The sequence below is a fragment of the Cucumis sativus genome, chromosome 3 (genome assembly GCF_000004075.3).
Source record: "Cucumis sativus cultivar 9930 chromosome 3, Cucumber_9930_V3, whole genome shotgun sequence".
Lineage (NCBI taxonomy): Eukaryota > Viridiplantae > Streptophyta > Magnoliopsida > Cucurbitales > Cucurbitaceae > Cucumis > Cucumis sativus.
The window spans coordinates 21,515,885-21,539,986 of NC_026657.2; the positions used below are offsets into that span (position 1 = coordinate 21,515,885).

The following is a 24,102-nucleotide window of genomic DNA, read 5'->3' on the forward strand; positions in this document are numbered from 1 at the left end:
TTGGTGTCATGAAAAGTGAAAGATACAAAAAATATTTTATTTAATTTATTAAAATAAAATTTATTTTAAATAAAAAATTTATTAAAATCAGATTTTTTCCTAATTCTAAAAACATTAAATAATTTATTTATTAAAATAAAACATCTCCAAAACTCTTTCTCTACCTCCTCCTCCTCCTCCTCTTCTTCTTCTCTTCTTCTTCTCTTCTTCTTCTTCTTTGTGGAAGATCCACACGTTGCCCCTCCTCGATTTTTCCTCCCTTCCGCTAATCATCTCTCTCCCTCTCTCACGCACGCCGGAAAAGACTAGACTTTTGGTCAACAACGCACGAAATCTCTCTCTTTCTCTCCTTCAGCCGACGCAACCACCTAACACCCCTTGCACCACTGAACTCACTGGTGAATCTCAACCATTATTTCTATTGTTTGTATTTATACAGTATATTAACTTCAAATGCTTTCATTTTACCCACAATGTGATATATTGATGGTTCTTTTTATGAAAAACATCTCTCATAGTTTTGCTTTTATATGAGATATGTGTTTGTTTTGTCTACCATCCTATTCAATATTGTTGTTTACAATCATTTTTCTAATTTGAATCTACATTTTTTCTTTATGGTTGGCTATGTGATGAAATATTTTGGTAGCTTACAATGTGTTTGATGAAATGCCTCAATGAAGCATTTGGTTGATTTTTGATTGATTTTTGTTCGTTCGAATGAGGAAATCAAGGCCAAGGAAGATGTCATGGCTATGGGTTGAAGCTTTGAGAAAAGGAGAATGAAAAATGAAATGTGAGATTTTAAACTTTGATGGTGTGTAGGGTCTTTTTGTTTGTCTATGCATTTTCCAAATGAATTTTAGTACTTTTGATTTTTCTATTGATATTTTGTTTATTCTTGCTATTGAGTTGTTTTGATTGAAAAATAGAGGGAAGTGATTATTGATAATTATAGGTATGTTCTCTCTCCCTTTCTTACAATAAGGATAGTAGCAACAAAAATTACTACATGTTCTATATTGAAAGGAAAAACAAAAAAATGATGGTGAATTAAGATTTATTTTGTATGGTAGAATTTTATTTGCCACTTACCATGCTAGATCTTTCCAAGAGGAGTAAATTTGAAAATGTCGAAATAGACCCTCTGCTTGAAACATAAACCGCGATGTATGTTATACACATTGAAAAGGTATGAATGTGTATGTTGAAACTTAAGCCTATACACTTTCCAAGAGAATTTCTGTATGTTATCTATTTGGTTTTTGGCTTTAAGTTTTTGAAACTTAAGCCTATACACTTTTTTTACCTCTACTTTTTATCAACGTTTTTAAACTATATTTTCTTCCTATGACTACCTTATGACATTTTGAATAATTGATTGAATTGAGGATTAGCAGAAAGTTCTCTTACTTCAAGGACGTTGTCGTTATTTGTTCAAGTAAGTAGTGTCTACCTCCCTACCAAAATACATATTCAACTATTGTGGTTTAAAGTATATTTTGTATAATTCTAGTCTCGTTGAAAGTGTTTTAGTCTAATTAGTATGGTATATTAGTAGTATATCAACGTTTGCTTGAATTAATATCATCCAAAATCTTCATAGTAGTTCTTTCCTTACTTTGAAAGATCTTGTTGTTCCTTTCCAACAATAGTGTTGGAAATTGGGGGGAGGGGGGATTAAGGGCTTTATGAGAGTTATCAACTCAACTTTGTCAAATTGTCATGTAAATGGAGTACGATTTAATCATTGAACATTTTTTCATACTTAGGGCTTGAAGAATCCTCGAGAGAGTGACAGTGCTTGTTGAATTTTTATGAAAATGCAACATTGAAAAGGTATTACTTATGAGTATTTATGCTCAATCTTATTTTGTTGTGATCAATTGAGATGCATAATATGCACTAGAAATTTGTTAAAGTGCTAGACTTATATGTTTTTTTTATAGGGGTGGAAGGGCTCCAAGGTACGTTTTTAACTATTGAATTACAATGAAAATTGTTTGGACTTGTTAGTTCAAAGTTTAAATTGGGTTTAGCTTGTGAAACTCAAAGGTTTTATTTGTATACTGATTATATATGTTGCTGTGGAATAGTTTATCTTACATGTACCTAACAAAATGATTATGTTTGCTTGATTATATTTCTATTTGTCCATTTTCTTAAAGGTTTTGAGTGAACTCAAGTTTATGGTAGATTGGGGTACACTAAAGTTTATTGAACTTATTCTTCCTTGTCCCATTACATAATGTCCTATATAAGGTGTGTGTATATATATCTTGTTATATTTTTTTAATCTTTCTTAAAGTTTATAAACCATGGAAAGTAAGTTGAGCAGTAGTTTCTCGTTAGCTTTTATTTCTAGAGACATGTCTTTTATGTACATAGTTCTCTTTAGGGTTTGTTGTAAATATCTATGGATTTTATGACAGTCACCAAAAAAAAAAAAAAACACAATGGTTTGTTTATCCCACATTGTTCTTGTAGTGTACCCTTTTGATAAATTATGTTAATAACATGTTTTGAAATTGGAGCTTCTGCGTTTTATTGTGTCGTTTGTTTATTGATTAATGGTAATTTGTAGTATCAAGTCTACCCTAATCTATTGGCATATTTGAGGAGATTGTTGATTTTTCTTCCCCTGTATTTTACTTCTTCAAGTTAAACTAAGTGAATAATGAATCTCATTTCATTCATTTTTGCTATTTGGTATCTCATCGTATTTCTTTTTTTATTAAAATGAAGTTTGTTTAATGATCAACAGTAGATTAAGATATTATAAACTCTTTGTATTAGTAAAGAAGAGTGAAGGGAATGGATTTGAAAAGATTGAGAATTAGCCCCCATTATAACCATATCGTTTTTAGTTTGGGGCATTTAATTTAGGTTAGGTTCATCATCATTTCTTTAGTATTGTCTTCACCTTCAAGAAGAAAGGGTTGAATTAACAAGTTTTTACAAAGGCGAGCATATAAATTCTAACCACCAAGTTTTTGTCTTATCATTCTTTCATTGTCCAGCAACGTTTTTGTTGTGTTTTATTTTTTTACGTCAAAATGTGCACTATTTCTGTGTATCTTAACTTCTGCCTTCTCCTCAATTTGGTGGTTCAGTTATGTGTTGGGAGCTACTAAAACATTTTTGAATGTTATACCAGCTGTAGGGATATTCAGAGGTAATGATGAGTATTTGTTGTTTTAGAGTTAGACTACAGACAAAACTTATTTGTATCTAGTTAAGCCTTTTTATATTGTTATTAATTGTGGATTTCATTAGTTTTCATTTATAACTTGGATTTAAACAACATTTTTTAGTTTCTAATTTCTATTTCTATCAAAGATATATTTGTCTGGTATGTGAGGTTTTGAAATAATTTTACATGAGGCACTGTTACTCTAGTTTATTCTCATGAAGACACCATGTCCTTTTGTTTACAACATAGTAATGTCATTTGATTTTGAAGTAATAAGCATGAGTTTTCTAGGTGGAATTGTAAGGAAGGATTGGATAGCATTCCAATTTAAAGCAATTGGTCTATAATAGAAGCGTATATAGTTGTATAATATTGGTTTAGACAGTATTGATACCTAAAATTTTTTATCAGAATCTACCACCATCTCCTTTAGAATAAAAACTTTTCACATGTAGTTTGTGTTATTGTCCATTACACAAGCAGTTATTTGTCCATTAAAATTTGGTGTTGTATGCTATGGGATTCTAGATATTTTCCATATTTAGTATTACTATATTAGCAAGACATGCTTAATTAAATTATATCAGAGATACTTGTTGCACTATGTTGATAATTTTGCTATTGCTATTGTATTGCAGAGACTATAGTTTTCATGTTTTAAATTTAGCTACAAATTCGAATCTTATTTAGCTATTTGCTCTACTAGACTTTCTAGATAAGTATTGGTGGTAGAATTTATATGCTCACCCTTGTAAGTTTTATGAAAATGCAATATTGAAAAGGTATTACTTATGGGTATTTATGTTCAATCTTATTTTGTTGTGATCAATTGAGATGCATAATATGCACTAGAAATTTGTTAAAGTGTTAGACTTATCTGTTTTTTTTTTTTTTAATCGGGTTGGAAGGACTTCAACGTACGTTTTGTTAAAGCAAATTTGATCTTTATATGGCTAGGTTGATGAGTTTCCAATTTCAAAAGTCTACCTAAAGCTCTATTGTTTGTTTAACTCAAAGGTAAAAAAAAGTAAAGTATTTGGACTTGCACCGAATAGAGCCATGGTAAGTTTCCAATTTCAAAAGTTTACCTAAAGCTCTATTGTTTATTGATGAGTTTCCATAGAATTTTGAAGGTTTGAGAAGAGTTGTGGAAATTTGGGACAATACCACCCTCCTTACTTGTACTTATTCTCATTCTTATTAAGTACTTTTTCTAACTACGTTTCTTTGGCCCCTCAAGGATATGTCAAACTGTTCAACTTTAAGGACTACAAATTGTCATACATGTATTGTCGTAGCGTTTTTGTTGTAAGGACTAGGAACGACCCAACTTTAAGGACTACAAATGGTTATTTTGCTCTACTTTAAACATTGTGAACTTTTCATTGATGAAATTTGCATACCTTAGACATTTTCTTTTTGAAGTACCTTTCTTACCATGGACAATAGTGCAGTAAGCCTAGGGAGGTTGATGAAAAATATTCAGGAGTGGTTGTATATATATTGGTTTGATGTGCCCTAAACCTCAACCCTATCTAGTGCTTTATGCACACATACACACACTTGAACTCTCTGTATTTGTCTCTTTTTGTCTCCATGAATAATGAGAAGTCAATACAAACAGATGAATTCTCTGTTTGGTTCTCTTTCTCTATCTCGATGTTGGAGAAAAGCTAAATATTTGAGGCATTGATTTCAGGAATTGGTGCAAGGGTTTGATCAAGAGGCTGCTGCAGTTGTTGTGGCAAGATTAACTTCATAAAAAATGGAGATAGAGGTATTCTTAAATGCTTATATCCCTAAAAATGCTTATATCACTTATATTTATTTGTTTACATCACCAATAATTCTCTTCAAACATTTTTAACTGCATTGTTTTGGCTTCGGAAACTTAAAAAAGAAATTGGGAGACGACTCCAAGGTTTAGGGAATTTTATATAGGATTCCTACCTTCAAAAAGTTTACTTTGTCATGTGTGCTGAAATTCATGCGTTCATCTATTATATTTATTCTCAGGTGTTCTTTTACAACATAAGCTCGTTCTATCTTGAATTAGTTTATAGATTTTGGTTGCTGATATTAAATTCTACAAACGCTCATCAAGTACATAGTTAGTAAATAAGTTCTTGATTAGAAACAAGATTCATAATATATATAATGTTTCTTTTACATTCACATTACTACATGGTAGTCCTCCATTTTCTTCTTTGTTGTGGTGATGTTGGTTCACAGATGTATGTGTTATGGATGCTTATATTCATGTTGGCTTTGTAGGTTCAACCAGAGTCGACAACTTCATGAGTTTTCTTTCAAAGAACATTTTCAGAGACGAACATTCTCAGTTGGTCGTTTATGCTTTTGCAGAAAATCTTGTTAGATGTATTCTAATGCTATTTAAAATATTTTTTGATTAAGGGTTGATATTCTGTAGTTGTAAATTGTTGACACTTGATTGAAAATGTACGAATATTATAAATTGTATTATATCGTATATATATTAAAGTGTTGACTACTTTTTTCTATATGGGTGTCAATATTATAAATTCAAAATTGTCATTCTCAGCTACATTATTGTCATTCAAATGGTTTGTGTAATGGTGGAGCGGCAAGGAGAACAGGAAAAAAACGGTAGTAAATTGAGAAATTTGCAATAGAAAATAAATGACGTAATAAATGAATTTGTGACAGTTATTAATTGTTGTCAATCTGAAAACGATGACAGTTGTTTAATAAAATAAATTGTCACGATTGCTCTATATGTGACAGAAAAAAAATGTCGTCAATAGCAAAACAATGACATTTTTATACAAAAAAAAAACTGTCGCGATTAACATATTCATGACAATTAAAAAATGTCACAATAAATGAATTCACGACATTTATTTAACCTTCGTGAATAAACAAATGATGATAGTTATTTGTTGTCATAAAATAAAATATGACAGTTATTTGACGTCGTTGAATTCTGATTAACGACATTTATTTCATGTCATAAAATAACTTATTGCGACAGTTTTTAAAAACTGTCATCGAAGGACTTTCCATGACTTCCGCTTTTATGACTGAAAAATAACTGTCGCAAATTTCGTTTACGTAAATAACTATCGTCGTAGACCACTTTTCTACTAGTGGCCATTCAAGTGTGGGAATCGTAGTCTTGGACTAAGACTGATAGGTGGAATTAATAAAAACAAGTGAGAAAAAAAGATAATTGATGTGAGTTTGTAAAATAGCTACTCTCAACTCCAATGCAAATATTTAGTTATTCTTTTTCAATTTATTAACTCATATTGGTACGAATTAAGTTAAGTTGATAAATTAAAAATGATTGAAATTGGATGAGACCAACGCAATTCCAAGAAAGTGGAAAGAAACCTCACTCAATATGATAAATTAAATATATATTTCAGCAGAGTTGTTGGAATTGGGTGGGAACAATTTTTATTAATTAATATGCAAATTTCAAGAAAGTGGTAAGAACCTACCCCTCCCACTCATTTTTTTCTTAACATTTTCTCATATCTGAGATTGGTAATTAACAAAAATGGATTTTAACTGATCTTCAATCTGATTACAAGAAAATTGTTAGAAATTGCCTTAAATATGTAAATATATGTATCGATTCTTTATTTGTCGATGTATTTATTTTCTTTATTTGTCAATTTTATAATAAAACACAAAAAAAAAAAAAAAAGAATGACTCCAAACTTTGTCTAATTAACTTGTTATTGTTTATTAGACAAAAGAAGTTTGAGATTGAAATATTGTAATGGAACCTCTAGAAATGTAAGAAGGGAAAAGAAAAACGAAAAATAATTCACATTTGGAAATTACATGGAATGATTCATTAATAATCTTTTTGACTTAGTGTTCTCTGGGTTTACCAATCAATCACGCGCAATCGTTCGAAAAATGGGTATATAGTCATATTAGAAAGCTTCATCCATCCTCACCCTCAAAACTCAATACACGAAAATAAGAAAAGCTTCGTTTTAAAAAAAATGGAGGCAAGCTTTTCGAGTACAGAGATCAGAAGCTGGGACAACAAAGAGAGTTTCATAAATTTGAATGAATTGGAGACGCCGACCTCGTCGCTGCACATGGCGGCGAAGAGGCACGGGTCTGAAATGGTGGAGACAGTGAATCAGCAGGGGGAAACTCCATTCCACGAAGCTTGTAAGCAAGGAAAAGCCGATGAGTTACTGTTGCTTCTTGACATTGATCCAACGCCCAGTTTTAAACTCTGCCATCAAAATTATAGTCCCATGTTCGTGGCCTGCAACAACGGTTTCCTCGATGTCGTTAAGGTATTTTTGAATCATCAGCGGTGGCTGCAAATCTTACAAGAACGCTACGGTAGCTTGGATCCGGCTTGCTTTCTTCAGGCCGCTTCACGGGGACACCTAGGTCTGTATCCTTAATTTATTCATATCTTTGCTGCACTTCTTTTCTACTCATTAATATAATGCATAGCTTTCTGTAGTTTGAAGTAAAAAAAAAAAAAGGTACATCTCGAATTAATCATAAAAATAGAATTGTTTAAGAAATTATTTACAAAAAAAAAAAAAAAAAGTGATCTTGAAACTATTTATAAAAATAGTGTAAATCTTTTCTTTTTATTGAATTCAATCTTTTGCAGATTGAAATAGTATAAATTCAAGTCTCTTGAAAAGATGAAAATGGTATTTAAACAACTAAGTAGACATGTGGACAATAACTAATTTTTTTGTCTAGGTCAATTCGGTTTTATTGAGTATAATAAAATTTACATTGTTTTGTGTTAGGCATAGATTAGCGTATGTTCCACCATTGAGTAAACAAAATTTAGTGTTTAAATAAAACTGATTTGAATAAGACAAAAAAAGAAAGTAGCTCCAATTTTGCAAGTAGTTGTTTTTGGAAATACTTTATTACACATTCCTATTTCAACACTATCTTATCTTCGTGTTGTTTTGTTCGGTCTTCTTTAAAGATGAATTCTGTTAAATAAATCGAATAAGACAAAAAAAAAAAAAAAAAAGATTTGGAATGACTCAATTTTTGCAAATACTTTTCCAACACCCCTGTTTAAACACTATATCCTAGATTAAGTATATGTAATATATGTTGGCGTACGGTTGGTGCAGGCATTGTCAAAGAACTATTGGCGAAATTCCCAACATTGAGCAACAAGGACAATGTGGACGACAATGGAAATTCTGCATTGCACTTGGCTTGCTTAAGCGGACATTCTGAAGTAGTAACCTTTTTGTTGGGTGTTAATCCTGATTTGGCTGTGCAATATAATAGCTTTGGTTATTTGGCATTGCATTTCATCGCCATGAATGGCAAGACTTCCATTTTCGAGGACTTTTTGCAGCTTGCTCCTCGATCTTTTCACTACCGCACCAAAAATGGAGACCCAATTTCTTTTCTTACTGTCCATTATAATCAGTTTGGTGCTTTTCTGTACTTGGTTCATATCTTCAACCATCATGGAATATTATATTCTCTTGGTCCTCTTGACCATGATGGGAACACTCTTCTACACATTGCTGTGCTAAGAGGACAAGTTCAGGTCAGAATTCTTCCATATATGCATTTATTCTAATATTAACTATTTATTGAATATTTGAAGTGTTAAGTGTTTTGCTGTTATTGGTTTTGAAGTGGTCTCCTGATTATTTGAATCCTTAATCTCCTTTAATCTTGAGAACAATAGATTCCCAAACTTAGAATGAGCATAAGTAGTATTTCAAGTTTGTTAGAAGTTAGCTATGAAAGATAGAAGTTGCTGAGAGGGAGTCTTACACACTTCGAGGGAGTTTAAGTTTCATCAAGAGAGAGTTCAACACTTAGGAAGCCTAAAGTGATCATTTGCTAAGATAGGTTATTCATGTGTTTCTGTAATTGTTGTTCATTTAAACATAAGTACAATTTTGTAATCATTTAACTTTATTTTAATAAAATTATATAACCTAGACACATTGTCATCCAAACGTATGTGATATTGCACTTATCTTGATTACCAAATTTTGTGTTCTATCTCTTAACATTTTTATCTGTGTTATACTTTCTGTCCTTGAAATCAATCAAGAATCAAAAGAGAATGAAAGGTGTGGGAACACTTTTCTGTATTTCCTTTTTAGTTGATCGTTTAACACTTCGTCCTGAACAAAATGGATGTCAATCTTTATATGTTTGGTCCGAGCATGGAAGATTGGATTAGAGGCAAGGGCACTAACACTAACATTCTCACACCATATATTACTGGTTTATAAGAGCAAGGAACGACCAACTCTTTCAAAAGTTGTTGAATCCATGTGATTTCAGCGGATGTATGAGCTAAGGTCCGATATTCATATTCAGTGTTGGATATGGCAACAACTTGTTGTTTCTTAGATGACCACAACTCAAGATTGTTTCCCACAAAGACACAATAAGTAGCAATGGATCGTCTATCATCAACATTCGACACCCAATCATCATCGAAGTAAGCAACAACGATGGAGTCAAGATTGGGTTGAAGATGGATGCCAAAGTGTTTTGTAGCACTGATGTACCAGAGAACTCTTTTGACGGTTTACCAATGAATGTTAGTTGGAGCCTGAAGAAACTGGCTTGGGTGGTTGACAATGTAGGCAATATCGGTCTCATATATGTAAGGTATTGGAGGGCACCCACTATACTTCTATAAACAAGAGGGTCTTGAAGAGGAGTGTCATCAGACATGGAAAGATGTTTTCCTTAACACATGAAGATGGAGTCGGCTTCACATTGCTCATTTAGAGTTTATTTAGTAGATCATCCACATATTTTGGCTAGTTTAGCATAATGCCATACTCTAAATAATGTAGTTGGATACCCAAAAAATAACTTAACTTGCCTAAATCTTTTAGAGCAAAAGAGGGATCAAGGTGGTGAACAAACTTAGAAATCATACCGTCGTTGTTGCCAGTGATTATGACATCGTCAACATACACAAGCAGTTGAATAATAAACTTGTGGTGTCAGAAGATAAATAAGGATGTATCAGCCTTGGTGTTGGCAAATCTCCAGTTGAAGAGGGCTCATTTCAAGGTGTCATTCCAAGCCTGAGGAGTTTGTTTGAGGGCGTAGATAGTCTTTCGTAAGTTGCACACACATAGTTTGAATATTGAGTGTTGATGAGCTAAGGGATCAAGACATATATACCTCATCCATTAGAGCACATTAAGAAACATGCACGTTGAAGTCAAGTTGGCGAAGAAACCATCAGTTTGACATTACCAAGCTTAAGATAACACATATTGTAGAAGCCTTGACCGTGAGGCTAAAGGTTTCAAAGAAGTCTACCCCAAGGCTTTGATGGAACCCTTTGGCCACTAATCGTGCTTTATACCGCTATGTGGGCCCATCAGTTGCACAATGTTTAATCCTAAAGATCCATTTATTTCTCACTAAGTTTTGATCGATGAGGGGAATGAGGTACAAGATCTCATGTGTGGTTTTTCATTAGAGCAAAGTATTCACTTTTCATTACACATTTCCACTTGGGAGTTTGAAGAACATTCAACACCCGTGTTGGTTCTGTGACCAACTAGTCATGACTTATGTGATGAGTGAGCATAAAAAATCAAAGGAGCAGTAGGAGGATTTGAGAGAGCTGATTAAGGTTAAGGAGAAGAAGGTAGAGTTGTTGAAGGATTAGAGTTGGTAAGTGGGGGCATGGGATTGTGTTTAGGTAAGAGAGATTGAGGTGGGCTGAGTGAGTTGGTTGAAGATAGATTATAGGCTGAATGTATGAGATATATATCGTTTGAATTAGTTGCCTTAGAGCTAGTGTTGGAGTATGGGTTGAAGGCATGCAACGAATGATATATTATGGGTAGTGGGAGTTTATGAGCTGGAGATGAAATAGAATGGGTTTGGCATATGACTTACTAATGGTGGTAGGATGGATTGAAACTGATTTTAGGTTGTAGGTTGGCCGACGACATGAGGCTTTTGGTTGAATGGGAAAACATTCTCATCAAACTTCACATCTTTGAAGAGAAACATCACTCCTACAACATTAAGGCATATGTACCCTTTGCGGTTCAAGCTTGGACTTCAATAAACACATTTTTCATAATAAAAGCTAAACTTGTTAGACTAATATGGACGTAAATAAGGGAAACACGCAAAACCAAACGTTCTTAACACAGTAAATTCAAGCTTTCTATATATAAAGTAACATTTCCATTGGTGATTAATCATAAAGAACGGACGATGGAAGGTCATTGATCATTTGAGCGGCGATTGAACATGCTTCTCACCAAAATAATTTGAGTAGCAAGGTAGCCTAATGTCACGTGTGAAATTTTTCTAACCACGTGACACTAAGCCATTAACATCAACCCCATTTTAGTTACTTGTCGATGTTTGCATTCGACACACCCATTTTGGGCCAAGGTATGAGGGTAAGACATTTGAGTTGAAATACCTAACTCTCCACACATATGATGAATTATTTTGTATTCGCCATCATTATCAGATTGAAGAATATAATTTTAATACTATTGTTAAACTGATTTTTAATCATTTTCAGAAATGTTCAAAGGCTACAAGGGTATCACTCTTAAGACGAAGAAGGTATATCTAGATGTAGACTAAAGTCAACAAATATGATATAGTATAAAAAAAAACCATCAAGAGAGAGAACGGGTGTAGGCCTTCACACATTGATGTGAATTAAACTGAATGGTTTAGTGGCATGAGATTCAGTAAAATTGAATGGAAGAGAGTGACTTTTACCTGGTGAACAATATTAGCAAAATTCGGATGATTCATTTTTAAATGACAAATTACAACATCTAGTGACCAAATAAAAATTTATTGGCGATGGACAACCCAAACGTCAATGTCACATGGTCTTAGAAACAACACTGTTAATTGAAATATTTGCTAATGACAGGGCTGATGGACCCCTTTATTTATATGTTCACAACCTCTTTAGACTTACTAGTCGTTGAACTAACGCCTATAGTAGGTTTAACAACACCCTCTTCCATATGATACAAACAATCTTTAAGCACTCCCTTTAAGATTGTTTGTTGTGTACTCTTGTCGTTTACAACAAAAAATATAGTTATCTTTGCTAGTTTAGAGACACTAACAAGGTTCTCAACAATGACATGTGCATATGAAACATTATCCAAGTTTAGCTAGCAATTTCCATTCATAAGAGCAGATTTGTGTAATTCGAGGTCACATGATTGGTAACTCTACTATCATCATACCAATTTGCATGTGTTATTTTCTCTAACTAAGATAAATGGGTTGTCGTGGTGTGAGTAACCATAGTAGCAAGTGACTTGTCATTGTTGTTTCCGGGATGATTACCGTTGGTCCCTTTGTTTGAGTTATTCCCATTATCAAGGACAAACTCTTTGTTATACCGATTATAGCAAACATCTGTCATGTGCCTTATCTTTCCACAGACTTGACAAGTAGGACAATATTTACCCCTAACACGTCCTCGACCTCCTGACTATCCACCATGATTTCCATAGAAGAAATTATTTCAACAACCTTGATTCTGTGGTTGAGTTAGTTGATGTGGAGATCCTCTGTTGCTTGTCACATTAATGCAGGGAGCATTGTTCACAGCCACATTTCTTTGAGTATTTTGTGCTTTCAATCTTTTTTCATAAGATAGCGATCAGATTGCATTTGCAGCCAAGATAAGTCAGGTTTACCTTGAAGAGTTGCTACAACTGCTTCATCTAGCCTTAGTAGGACTTGAGATTATTGGGTTTTATGTCCTTAAACTTGTAGACAGTAAATATAATCTATCGATTGTTATTAATAAGGAGTTATTTTTGTAATTTTAATAAAGTGTTATTGATTATTTGTTTTGTCTTAATAACCTAAATCTAATAAACTAACATCCTAAGTTGTTTGATGAATCTTAAACTGTATGTAGAGACATACAAAGATCAATGTTCGAGATAATTTAAAGGATCTATATTATAGGGATAAGGTTGAGTACCTTATCCTGATAACACTAACAATATGACTTGCTTTGTATTTGATACAAACACAATGATTTAATGTGTTCATGTAGGTGATAGTGAGTAAAGGTATCCTATGCAATGAGTTTGCATAAGATTGGACCATGAAATAGTAACTACGGGGTGTAATTCCATTAACTAGTTAGATTTCTATTTCATTAGGATGACCTAGGTAACTTAGTCTTAATCCTGAGTGAATTATGAAACTTTTGTTCGTTGTTCGCGAGGAATTGTCCTCTGATTTGTTAGGGTGAGAGTGGTCAAATTTTCAACTCAATAAGCTTATCATTTGAAGGACAATATCGAGTGGATAGCTGAGAACATAATCACACAAGATGGAATTTGCTCATTCTCGACTCTAAGATAAATAGATTAACGTGTTCCTTTAAATGGTGTCTCCGGGACTTGAACAAAGAGCTCTAGCCTCTCTATGGCACCATAGAGGTTTCTATTTATTGGTTAGACCATAAACAAAATGTTCACTATAAGACCATTGGTATTTAAGGACTAGAAGTAATTAATTACCCAGATCAGGTAAAATGGTATTTTGACCTAATTGATGTTACAGAAAATTGTGAATGACTAACTTGATGTTATTGGTGTATATCCGTGGACACAGAAATATATTTACAATGAGAAGAGTTCAGTTACGAATCTTTAGAGAAGTGGGTAGATAGGTAATGGATATTGATTAATGTAGCCAATGAATTTAGCCAATTAATCTCATTTCATTGTAGCTTCTGATTTGTAGGTTGATTAAATCCCCTTCCTAGCTCGTAAAGTGTAATTGAGTTAATATATATTGATTGTAATTTGAAATGTTCCAATTTACTTTGGAAATTAATTTATAAGAGAATAAAATATTTGAATGAGCTTAAATATTAATTTAATGTGAATTTAATTCATATTAAAACTATATAGGTTAAAATTTAATGTGTATATACATATTTTTTGTCACACCCCGATCCAGTGTAGATAGGACGTGATTTAGCTTAAAACCTTGAAACTAGTTTTATCGCCTAATTCAAACTCAACTTCTTTTAAACCACCATGCTATAGAGATAAACACAACACATCGAAAGTCAACTTAAACTTTTATTCAACAACAAGCGTTTTGACGCGATTAAATGTCAAGACACTCATCTTAAACTCTTTACCTTGTTTAAACACCAAATACTTTAAATAACATGCTTTAGACGTTAAAGTTTAACACAATCAACATAACCAAAGCGTTCAAGAAGGTTGGTGAGGTTTATGGAAAGGTTGAAGAAGCAGCAAGTTGAGAAATTTTAAAATGTAATAGAATTTGCTATAGGTTGTAAATATTATTGTATAATTTGCTATTTTTTAAAACTTTCCTATATATATTATATTATATTAATTCGAGTTGGGTTGGGTTGAATTGAATTTTTCAACACTCCAACCCAACACAAAAAAATCTAATTTTTTTAACCCAATTCAACCAACATTTTAACCTAATCTAACTCAACTCTTATAATATAGGTTAGATAGTTGAGGTTATTTGGATTCAACCCACATTCTTACACCCCTACCTCTTAGTATCGAAAGAGCAAGGTGCTTCCAAATTAAAAAATTACCTCGATCTAGCTTGATGGTTGCAACTTGATTGAGCAATTGATTGAAAGGTGAACTACTAAAACGGGAACCTTATAATTTTCAAGGGAGGAGCTTCCAAAGGCGTTGGCCATCTCTGCTTTGATACCAAGTGAAGAATCGAAAGAGAATGAAATGTGTAGGATACTTTTATGTATTTCATTTTTATTGCAAAGGGTATAGACCTTGGGTCTATTTATAAATCAAAGACCCTTCCAATTAGCGCAAAGAAATGGAAAGATGAGGTCTCACAAATTTACACATGGCACAATGCAATAGGTAAACAAAATAGTACTGCAAATAAAAGAAAGAAATCAAATGGAACATTCTGATGCTTTCCTAACATAGTCACTTGGCCAAACATATTAGTGCACATTTGCTGACTATGCTTGTTGCGTGCTTCTGTCCTTGTCTTCTTCCTTGACAAAATCAGTGTAGCATTGTGTTTAGTTCTAGTAAGCCTTCTTTCAATTTGTCATGAAATTGAAAAAAAAAAATCTTTTATGTAAAATTTGACCTGTTTATTATTACTTATATCTTTTGCTTAACAAAATGTTGCAGTTTGTGGACTACTTGATCAACCATTTTAGCATACCGAGAAACTCCAAGAACAATGAAGGCCAAACAGTGCTAGACATGTTGGACCAACTCATAAATAATGGTTGTACAATTGAAACGGTTCAAATTATTGAAAACATGTTGAAGAACATAGACGAGCTGAGCAAAAGAGAATTGGCCAATAATTCTACTATTCCAATTAGTTTGGAAGGTGAAAGGAAGTCATCTTCCAATCAAACCATGGAGCTTGATTCACAAACAACTTGTGTAGGTGTTGATGAACATAATAACGAAGAAAACAAAAATGGGTCAATTACAAAGGAATTAAAAAAACAAAAACGACTAAGCAAAGAGCGGCATAAGGTATTGTCAGAATAATTCTAACATAGTGTACTATTAGTTAACCATGTAAACATGTGTTAAATTTTTCTTTTTTTGTCAATTTTATAACAGGTATTGATGAGCAAAGTGGACAAAAAGTATCGTAGTCGACGCTTGAAGCAACATGACATGTATAAAGAGGCACTACAAAATGCAAGGAATACAGTAACTTTAGTAGCAGCCTTGATCACCACAATTACATTTTCAGCTGGCATATCCCCTCCAGGCGGTGTCCACCAAGACGGGCCATTAATTGGAAAATCAATATTTGGAAATACAAAAGGCTACAAGGTTTTTATTATAAGCAACACCATTGCACTCTCAACATCTTTGTGTATCATTTTAGTTTTAGTCAGTATCATCCCTTTCAAAAGAAGACTATTGTTGCAACTTTTGATGATTACTCATAAAATCATGTGGGTATCAGTGGCTTTTATGGCGACAGCGTTCACATCGGCGACATGGCTAACTATCCCACAAGATTATAAAACAAATTGGGTTCCAATTGTAATATTGGCCATGGTGGGAGGGATCACTGGAACATTATTTATTTGTTTAGGAGTGGCTTTGGTAAGACATTGGATGGGGAAGCTCAAATTGAGAAGAGAAAAAGTTAAAACAAACACTGTTGTTGTTCCAATTGATGATGATGCTGAATCCACAGAGGATCCATCTAGTGAAGCTAATACAGATGTCGAAAACCATAAGAAACTTCTCTCACTTTCCTCTAACTCTGATATCGCTAGCTCTAGATTACTAGGTGGTCATCCATTTTGAATCTTTTATATTTTCTATATGTACAGTTTTACAAACCAAAGTCCAGTAATTATTTGTAAAAAATATAATTCAACATTTCATGCGTTCAATTCTAGAGTATATAAACATTTGCCAGGAGTTGTTGTGATGTTATATTCCAACATACATACTTCATTGGATGTTTGGAGCTCACCACTTTTCTTTGAAATCTCTTTGATTCAAGACAGACTATTGATCTAATATTTTGTCAAAATCTAACAAATTCTACTCTTGACAAGTGTTGGTGTCAAATTTAATGATAAGTTTGTAATTTAGGGAATAGAGAACCTGCAAAACAAAGGAAAATAGATGTCTAAGTCATGAGAAAATATAGAACACAAAAGAAGTAAAAAATTCTTAGATAAGTCATAAAGGTATGTTTATAGGAAATTACATCTTAATCCCTACCAGAAATTTAACTCTTTTAGGATTAAGATATGATTTTTCTCCTATTATCTTGATTTTTCCTAATCCCAAAAATTCACTCCACAACATCAAGATATTTGAAGGATTCACAGCTTCTACTACCACCATTGTTTTTACCGAGAATCATAATTCTCAACTCAAATAATTATCGCATTCCACCATATAAAAGCATAAACCACTAGTACCACACACCTTGCATAATCATCAAATCAATGGTGTGCAAATTTATGGAACCACTAATGACTAACATATCACATCCGTTTATCACGGTAGAGTGAAGATACCATAAGGATGAATATTGTCTTTATTTAGAAGAACAAATCATCATCTTCCTTAATGATAAAGACGATGTATTTGGCTCAAAGCTCTTCGGTAAATTTGAATTGTTATGGCAATCTTTTTTCGTGTGTTCAGATTGTTCACATTCTTATCAACCCTTTTTGTTCACCAATTCCTTCCTTTTCACTCAATAGCTAGCTACCAGTATTAGAATTCTCTTTTGAAATATGATCTTTCAGTATTTAGTCTTTTTTTCTCTGACTAACATCTACTTATAGTCTCAATTTCTCAAGTTTTTTTTCTTGTACATTATAATTTGGCTTCATGAGCACACAAGAAAGGGGAGTGATACAATGAGTTTGAATGATTTATCTTCATCTTCTATTTTCACTTTGATCATTTTTTACCAACTCAAGATATTTGAGATTTTTGTACTTTTGCAGCATGTGAATTATAAATCGCTCCTTTAGATATGCTCTTTGTCTCATACATTACTTCTAGTAATTTATCTCAAAATTTATTGGCTATTGGAATGGTTCAAATTTCATAAACATTTTGAATAGCTTTATTGCACTTACAGCCCTTAAATCAATGCTCTCCCAATCTTCACCACTCATGCTAGATTTCTTAGAAGTTTTCCTATAATAGTTCGAATAACTCAAATTGTATTTGCATGCTTTTAACTTGCATTTTCTACGAACCAAAGATGATTCTCTTATTAAATTTATTCACATCAAAACTTTACTAGATTCATACAATGAACTTGACATATTTGCTTCAATCCTAGCTAATTTGTTAATATTGATCAACCCATATTACATTATTCACAATACCACAATATGCTTTAAGAATTCTTTTAAAATGTGGAAGTTTACACAATCCTACAACTACCAAACATACTTATTTCTACCATATTAAATGGATGTAAATTTTCACTTTCCATTTTACCCTTAAATTTTCTTTAAATTACTATTTTTGCCCTTAATATTTTCTATTTTGCCACCACATTAAACCTACAATTTTGATGTACAATATCACACCTTTAGAAGCATCACTTCATATGTAGACATTGTTTTACAAAATTGTATACAATTTCATATAGACACGTTCTTTCACATTATAACTACCAAAATTTTCAAATAATTATAAATACAAAACTTTTCTACTTTTCTTCTCCATCTCTTCATTTTCAAAATGTTTGTCAAAATATTTTTAGAATAAAATCTTTGTTCTCTATTTGAAAATGATCCCAATTCTCTTTCGTATCTATATTGTATCGGTTGAATTTTCCAACGGAGTTTCTATTATCACCAACACAGTAATGTATTCTCTTGGTCATAGTGAGTTGTTTCTTTTCTTCTTTTCTTCTCTTCTTTTTTTTTTTTTTTTTTCTTTTTGAAAGAAAGAGAACACTGTATATATAAATTTTGTTGAGATTTGGGTGTCCACCTGGATACAATCACTATATATTGTTTAAATAAACATATTTTACTAAATATATGGGTTGTGTATCTATGAAATATGTCATATAATTTGGTTGGTTAGTTTTCCAAATCCTTCCTATAATCATTTACTACATCCATTCCTTTCATTTTCGTTCTATATTTTAGATTTCTCTTCTCTTTATTTTGATTCATTAAATTTATGAATTTTTAAAAAATAAAAAAATTTGACAAACTATTTAGACAAAATTAATTGAGTACATATTTTGTCAATTATTTTTTTATAATTTCTCTTAAATTTCATTGTTATAAGGTCAACTAATATAAAGGTTAATTTGTGCCTTTTTACATTTTCATCCATTAATGAAATAGAATATTTTTATAAATTTAATATTAAAATTTTTGTTATTAACTTAATCAAATAAAAAAGAAAATATTTGTGGTATAAAAAGTTTTAAAGTATCAAACAAACATATTATTTTTAAAATGATGGGAAGATAGTAAGTTAAAAAGAGATACAAATGTTAAAATTAGAGTTACAAGATTTTGTAGAGTTAAAAGATTGTTTTAATGTTTTAATTGAAAATTCTTAAATAAATAAAGACTAAGAAATAAAACTATAATCATAGCTTCAATTATAAACTTGGTTTATTGTGAAAATTAAATATTTAAAAATATTAAAAGTTAAACACCGTAAATTGTTAAAATAGGTTGTTTATCAAATTCGTTAATTCACGATGGTAAAGGTTAAACTCTTTTTGTAATGCTCCAGATCCAAGATTCAGATAAGGATTTGGAATTCGGAACTTTGACATTCCCCTGCGACCTGACGTCATCATTCTTACTATTCTTAAAGGCTTATTAGAGAGAAAGTTCTTCCCACAAACCAACACAAGTTCTAATCTCGGGTATTACATGTCCACCAGCTTTCGTTTGGTTCGTCCCTGAACCACATCTTACTGGAAGAGGCTCCGCTCTGATCGATACCATTTCTCGATTTGTGCATGTCATCCTTGTGCAGGGGTCATGCTAATATTCTTTGTATCGTTCCAATTTTATTGGATGTCCCTCTAATAACCTTTAAAGATAGTGTAAGGATGATGTTGCTAGGTCACATGGGATGCATGGGAATATCGAGAATCCAAATTTCAAATTCTGATCTGAATCTTGAGCATGGGGCGTTACACTTTTTAAACAATTTTTTTTTTAAATTCGTACTTTACTAATTAAACTTAATAAAATATGTATTTATTTCTTAATAAAAGCTATGTTTCTAAATATTTTTAGCCACGTGTATTACTACTAGTAAATTTTAAAAGCTACAAACTTAAATAATCTAATACTACTCATTCACAAAAAACTCTCCCACTACTCACGCACAATAATAAATAAATAATAATAATTAAAGTAAAAAAATGTGAGGGTGTGTTTGGATCACCTTTTCTAGTGTTTAAATTTATAAAAAAACTCATTTTAAAAAACATTCAGTGTTTGGTGACTTTTCAAAATGTGTTTTTTAAAAACGAAATTGAAAAAAAATACATAAAACCAAAATCTGAGAAAATATATAATAAATATCTAACCAAAATATATAAAGAAATCACTTATAAAAAGATTACCAAGCACGGAAGTGTTTAAATTTTAAACTCATTTTAAAAAAAGTGTTTAATTAAAAGAAAATGTAATCTTGAAAAACATGTTCTATCAATAATTCAAAAGAACTCTAAGATTCATCGTGAAAAAACTTTAAAAAAAGTGGACCTGACTCATCTTTGTGGTGTGACAAACTATTTATTTTGTTTGATCATCTACACCCATTTCAACACACCATTTCTCCTTTGTCTCTCTAACTTCCTTCTTTTCTTTTTCAATAAGATGTATTACAACATTTTTCATGGAAAAATAACCTTTTAGATTTTTTTATAAGGTTTTCCCTTCCTCTATATATATGTTTTGAAGTATTATGCTTTTAACCATTTAAATTTTGAGTTGCAAGTTGCTTTACAAAATGATATAACACTACAAGAAATTGAAATAATTTCGATGTCAGAAACAACGTTGGTGAAATATGCATTGGTGAAAAAATCAGACGCCGCAGAAAGTTCAAAATTAAATTTAATATCTTCACTTTCCGCGACACACACAATAATGAAACATCACTGAAAGTTTAAAATTAAATCTAATATATTCACTTTTCACGACGTACAAGAACCAGACGTTGCAAAAAAATTAAAATTAAAATTAATATCTTCACTTTCTGCGACGCACAAGAATCAGACATCGAGAAAAGTTTAAAATCGAATTTAATATCTTTACTTTCAGCAACGCACAAGAACCAGACGTCGTAGAAAGTTGAAAATTAAATTTAATATCTTCATTTTCTATGACACACAAGAATAAGACATCGCGAAAAGTTTAAAATTAAATTTAATATCTTTACTTTCTGCGACGAACAAGAACCAGAGTCGGGAAAAGTGGAAGTTGTAAGTGTACCTATTAAAGTGACAATGATCACCTTTTCACGACGTGTGGTAGGTGCACGTCGAGGAATGTTTAAATTATGAATTCATTATTTAATTTTTCCACAACGTTGGGTTGTCCGACATCAGGGAAATGGTCTTTCCTCAACGTTTTTGAAGACGTCAGGAAAAGTCCACTCTATTTTTTTTTTCCGTTCAACACAGAACCAATTGCAAAACGAAAGGAAGAGAAAATCGACCAAGAGAGAGGGAGGGGAGGAGATCCATATTGTCGTCCAACCGTCTTTGCTGTCAGAAGTGTCCTCGTCACCCTCTTTCTCCTTGTGACTATTCCTCACTCTCCTTCCCTCTACTTTCTCCATATTTTCCTTCTCTGAATCGCTCATCTCCCTCTCTTATTCTTTGTACTTTCTCTCTTTCCCTTCTCTGAATCGTTCATCTCTGTCCTTTTTTCTGTCCAATTTCATTCTCCAAAAACGATTAGTTGCTTGGAAATAGACTTATTTATCAACAACATTAACCACATTTGACAAGGACATAAATAAATGGAAGAATTTAGTGGGTTTCTTTTCATATATAAATAAAATAAATAATGAAAAAACATATTTAAAGTCTTCCGTGACGCACACATTGCAAAAATCTTATGCGATGCACATGTAGCCATCTACGACGTGTTGCAGCATGCGTCGGGGAAAATTTCTCCTCGTTGACGTGAGTCGTGTCGGGAAAAGTTTTCCTGACTTGTCTGTCAACCTCATCCGCGACATCGTAGTAACCTTCTCCAACATTGATTAGAGTTTTCGACGACGTATTGCTACGTCAAGAAAAATCTTATTTTTTGTAGTATAATGAAACTAATAATACAAATGATTTCAATTTGGTTGTTTAGTTGCATTGGAAAGTGTAATATAAGTTTGAGTTTTAATTCAATTTGTTACGTTAATCTTTTAAGATTTATATTTTAATTTTAATCTCGTCTTTTTCATTAAATTCTCACTAAATATCTATTAATTAATTTAAAATAACCAGGAAAAGCAAAGTTTACTTCCAAGAATATGTTAAATAAACAACAAAATATATATATATATATATATGTAAAATAGTAATAATGAGATAAGAGTCCGAGAAAATAAAGGGTATCATGTGCATCCATGCAAAATCATAATAATATATACTGTGTAATATACATACACACGTACTTTTATTCTGTACTTAGGGGCACACTTTCTTTTCCTTTTCTTTCTTTCTTTCTTTTCTTCTTCTTTATTCTTTTATCTATTATCTATTATTATTATTATTATTATTATTATTATTATTATTATTATTAATATGTGAAGACAGAAGCATACAAGTTGATATTTAATTTCTGACCTCTTTTATTGTATTACATAATGGACGCTGGATCATCTCATGGGTCCTTTTTTTTATTATTAACATATATATTAACATATTCATGTGGGTCTTCTTTTTTATTCTAGTACATCAGCCGTAGAAATGGTTGATTAAATTTCTAGGACTATAATAGAGACTCCCTTTAACATCTAATTCATCTGGGTTTCCTTCTTCCAATAACTTTAATATCCATAATTATAAGAATTAAAGTTAGGATATAGTAATATAATTAATTATAGTCTATGATTCATTTAAGAAATGTGTTATCAATTGGTATGAGTGAAAGATAAGCTTATATTAATGAAACTTAGTAAGTGATTACTAAATATTTATTATTATTATTATTATTATTATTATTATTATTATTGTAAATACTTGAGGTTGGAAGCAATAGTTTAGTTAAAAGAAATAGTGCATATTATTAATTATGTAAAAGAGAGGGGTGGGGCATTGGATGGGGCATTGTCGAGGATTGGGTGGACAAGAGTAACATTCCTCAATGTGAGCGGACCTCCAATTCTTTTCTACACTTAATTAATTAATTGGCTATCATCCCTCACATGTGTCATGTGATATCGCCTAAACTATTTTTACAACCTCAGTCTTATTTATTATTTATATATAATTCTTCCTTTTCCTTTTTCTAAAACAAATGGGCTTCTTTACCATTTATTTGGTTTTTAAATTAGTTTCCATGTGAATGGGACTTTGGAAAGGGACAATTTAATATATATATATAACTTTGAGGAGGTAATTATTAATATGAGAGTTATTTGACTATCAAATTCTATATATATGAAGAGTTCACATTATTGTGAATTGATGGGTAATGGTGAAAGTCATTTATTCGTCTAATATTATTGATAACTCATATTTAATTGACTTTGATTTATTGGTTCATAAAGAAAAAGAAAAAAACTCTTTCAATATAGCTTTAAATGTTCTATATTTAATTGCTTTTTTTCCAATGGGTGAGATTTTAAAATAAAAGCTAGCTAATTTAGATGTAGACTCTTTTTCTTTTTTTTAAGTAATTCATCACAAAACTGTTATTACCTAGTAGTTATATGTAGCATAATTAATGAAGAGGAAACAAAAAATAAAAGCTGAAAGCCAAAATGATCAAACTCCATCCACTAGTTTTGTTTAATGTTCTTAGTATAAAAATTGAAGATATTAGTTTGTATTTACAAGAGAACAAAAAATTATTGGTTTGATCTAGTTTTTTCTATGAAAAAAAGTTAGTGAAAAAAATCTGAACCAATGATGATAGTATCATATTCTGAAATTTGGTTAAAACAATGTATTATTTGAAACGTTTAGTATTTTATTTAGGTTAGATAAACAAAAGATTGTATTATCACTAATAAACAAAAGTGCTCAATTTTATTCTACTAGAAAGACATAAAGCCAAATTGTAATTTGAGAAAAGGAAAAAAAAAATAATGAAGCTGACATAAAATCGTGTAGAAGTAATTAAAAGAAGAAAACCAAAAAGTACCACAATTGGACCAAAAAATAAACCAATA

General features: G+C 31.6%; 1 protein-coding gene, 1 long non-coding RNA gene and 1 other non-coding gene across 4 annotated transcripts; 2 read left to right on the forward strand and 1 right to left on the reverse strand.

Moving 5' to 3' along the window:
- The first annotated feature begins 946 nt into the window (after positions 1 to 946).
- Positions 947 to 5,715, forward strand: LOC116402592. 2 transcript variants are annotated; one of them, XR_004215041.1, is made up of 4 exons: positions 947 to 1,441; positions 1,773 to 1,839; positions 4,151 to 4,970; positions 5,468 to 5,715. It is a non-coding gene; the product is annotated as an uncharacterized LOC116402592 (long non-coding RNA). The 2 variants fall into 2 exon arrangements; XR_004215040.1 differs by having other exon boundaries at positions 947 to 1,839.
- A 1,326-nt stretch (positions 5,716 to 7,041) lies between these two features.
- On the forward strand, positions 7,042 to 16,707 carry LOC101206892 (ankyrin repeat-containing protein At5g02620). Its single transcript, XM_004150556.3, has 4 exons — positions 7,042 to 7,600; positions 8,320 to 8,750; positions 15,382 to 15,741; positions 15,832 to 16,707. The coding sequence occupies exons 1-4, from the start codon at positions 7,195 to 7,197 to the stop codon at positions 16,534 to 16,536; spliced, it is 1,902 nt and encodes a 633-aa protein (XP_004150604.2). The 5' UTR covers positions 7,042 to 7,194; the 3' UTR covers positions 16,537 to 16,707.
- A 2,969-nt stretch (positions 16,708 to 19,676) lies between these two features.
- On the reverse strand, positions 19,677 to 19,779 carry LOC116403009. Its single transcript, XR_004215738.1, has one exon. It is a non-coding gene; the product is annotated as a U6 spliceosomal RNA (small nuclear RNA).
- Positions 19,780 to 24,102: the final 4,323 nt, after the last annotated feature.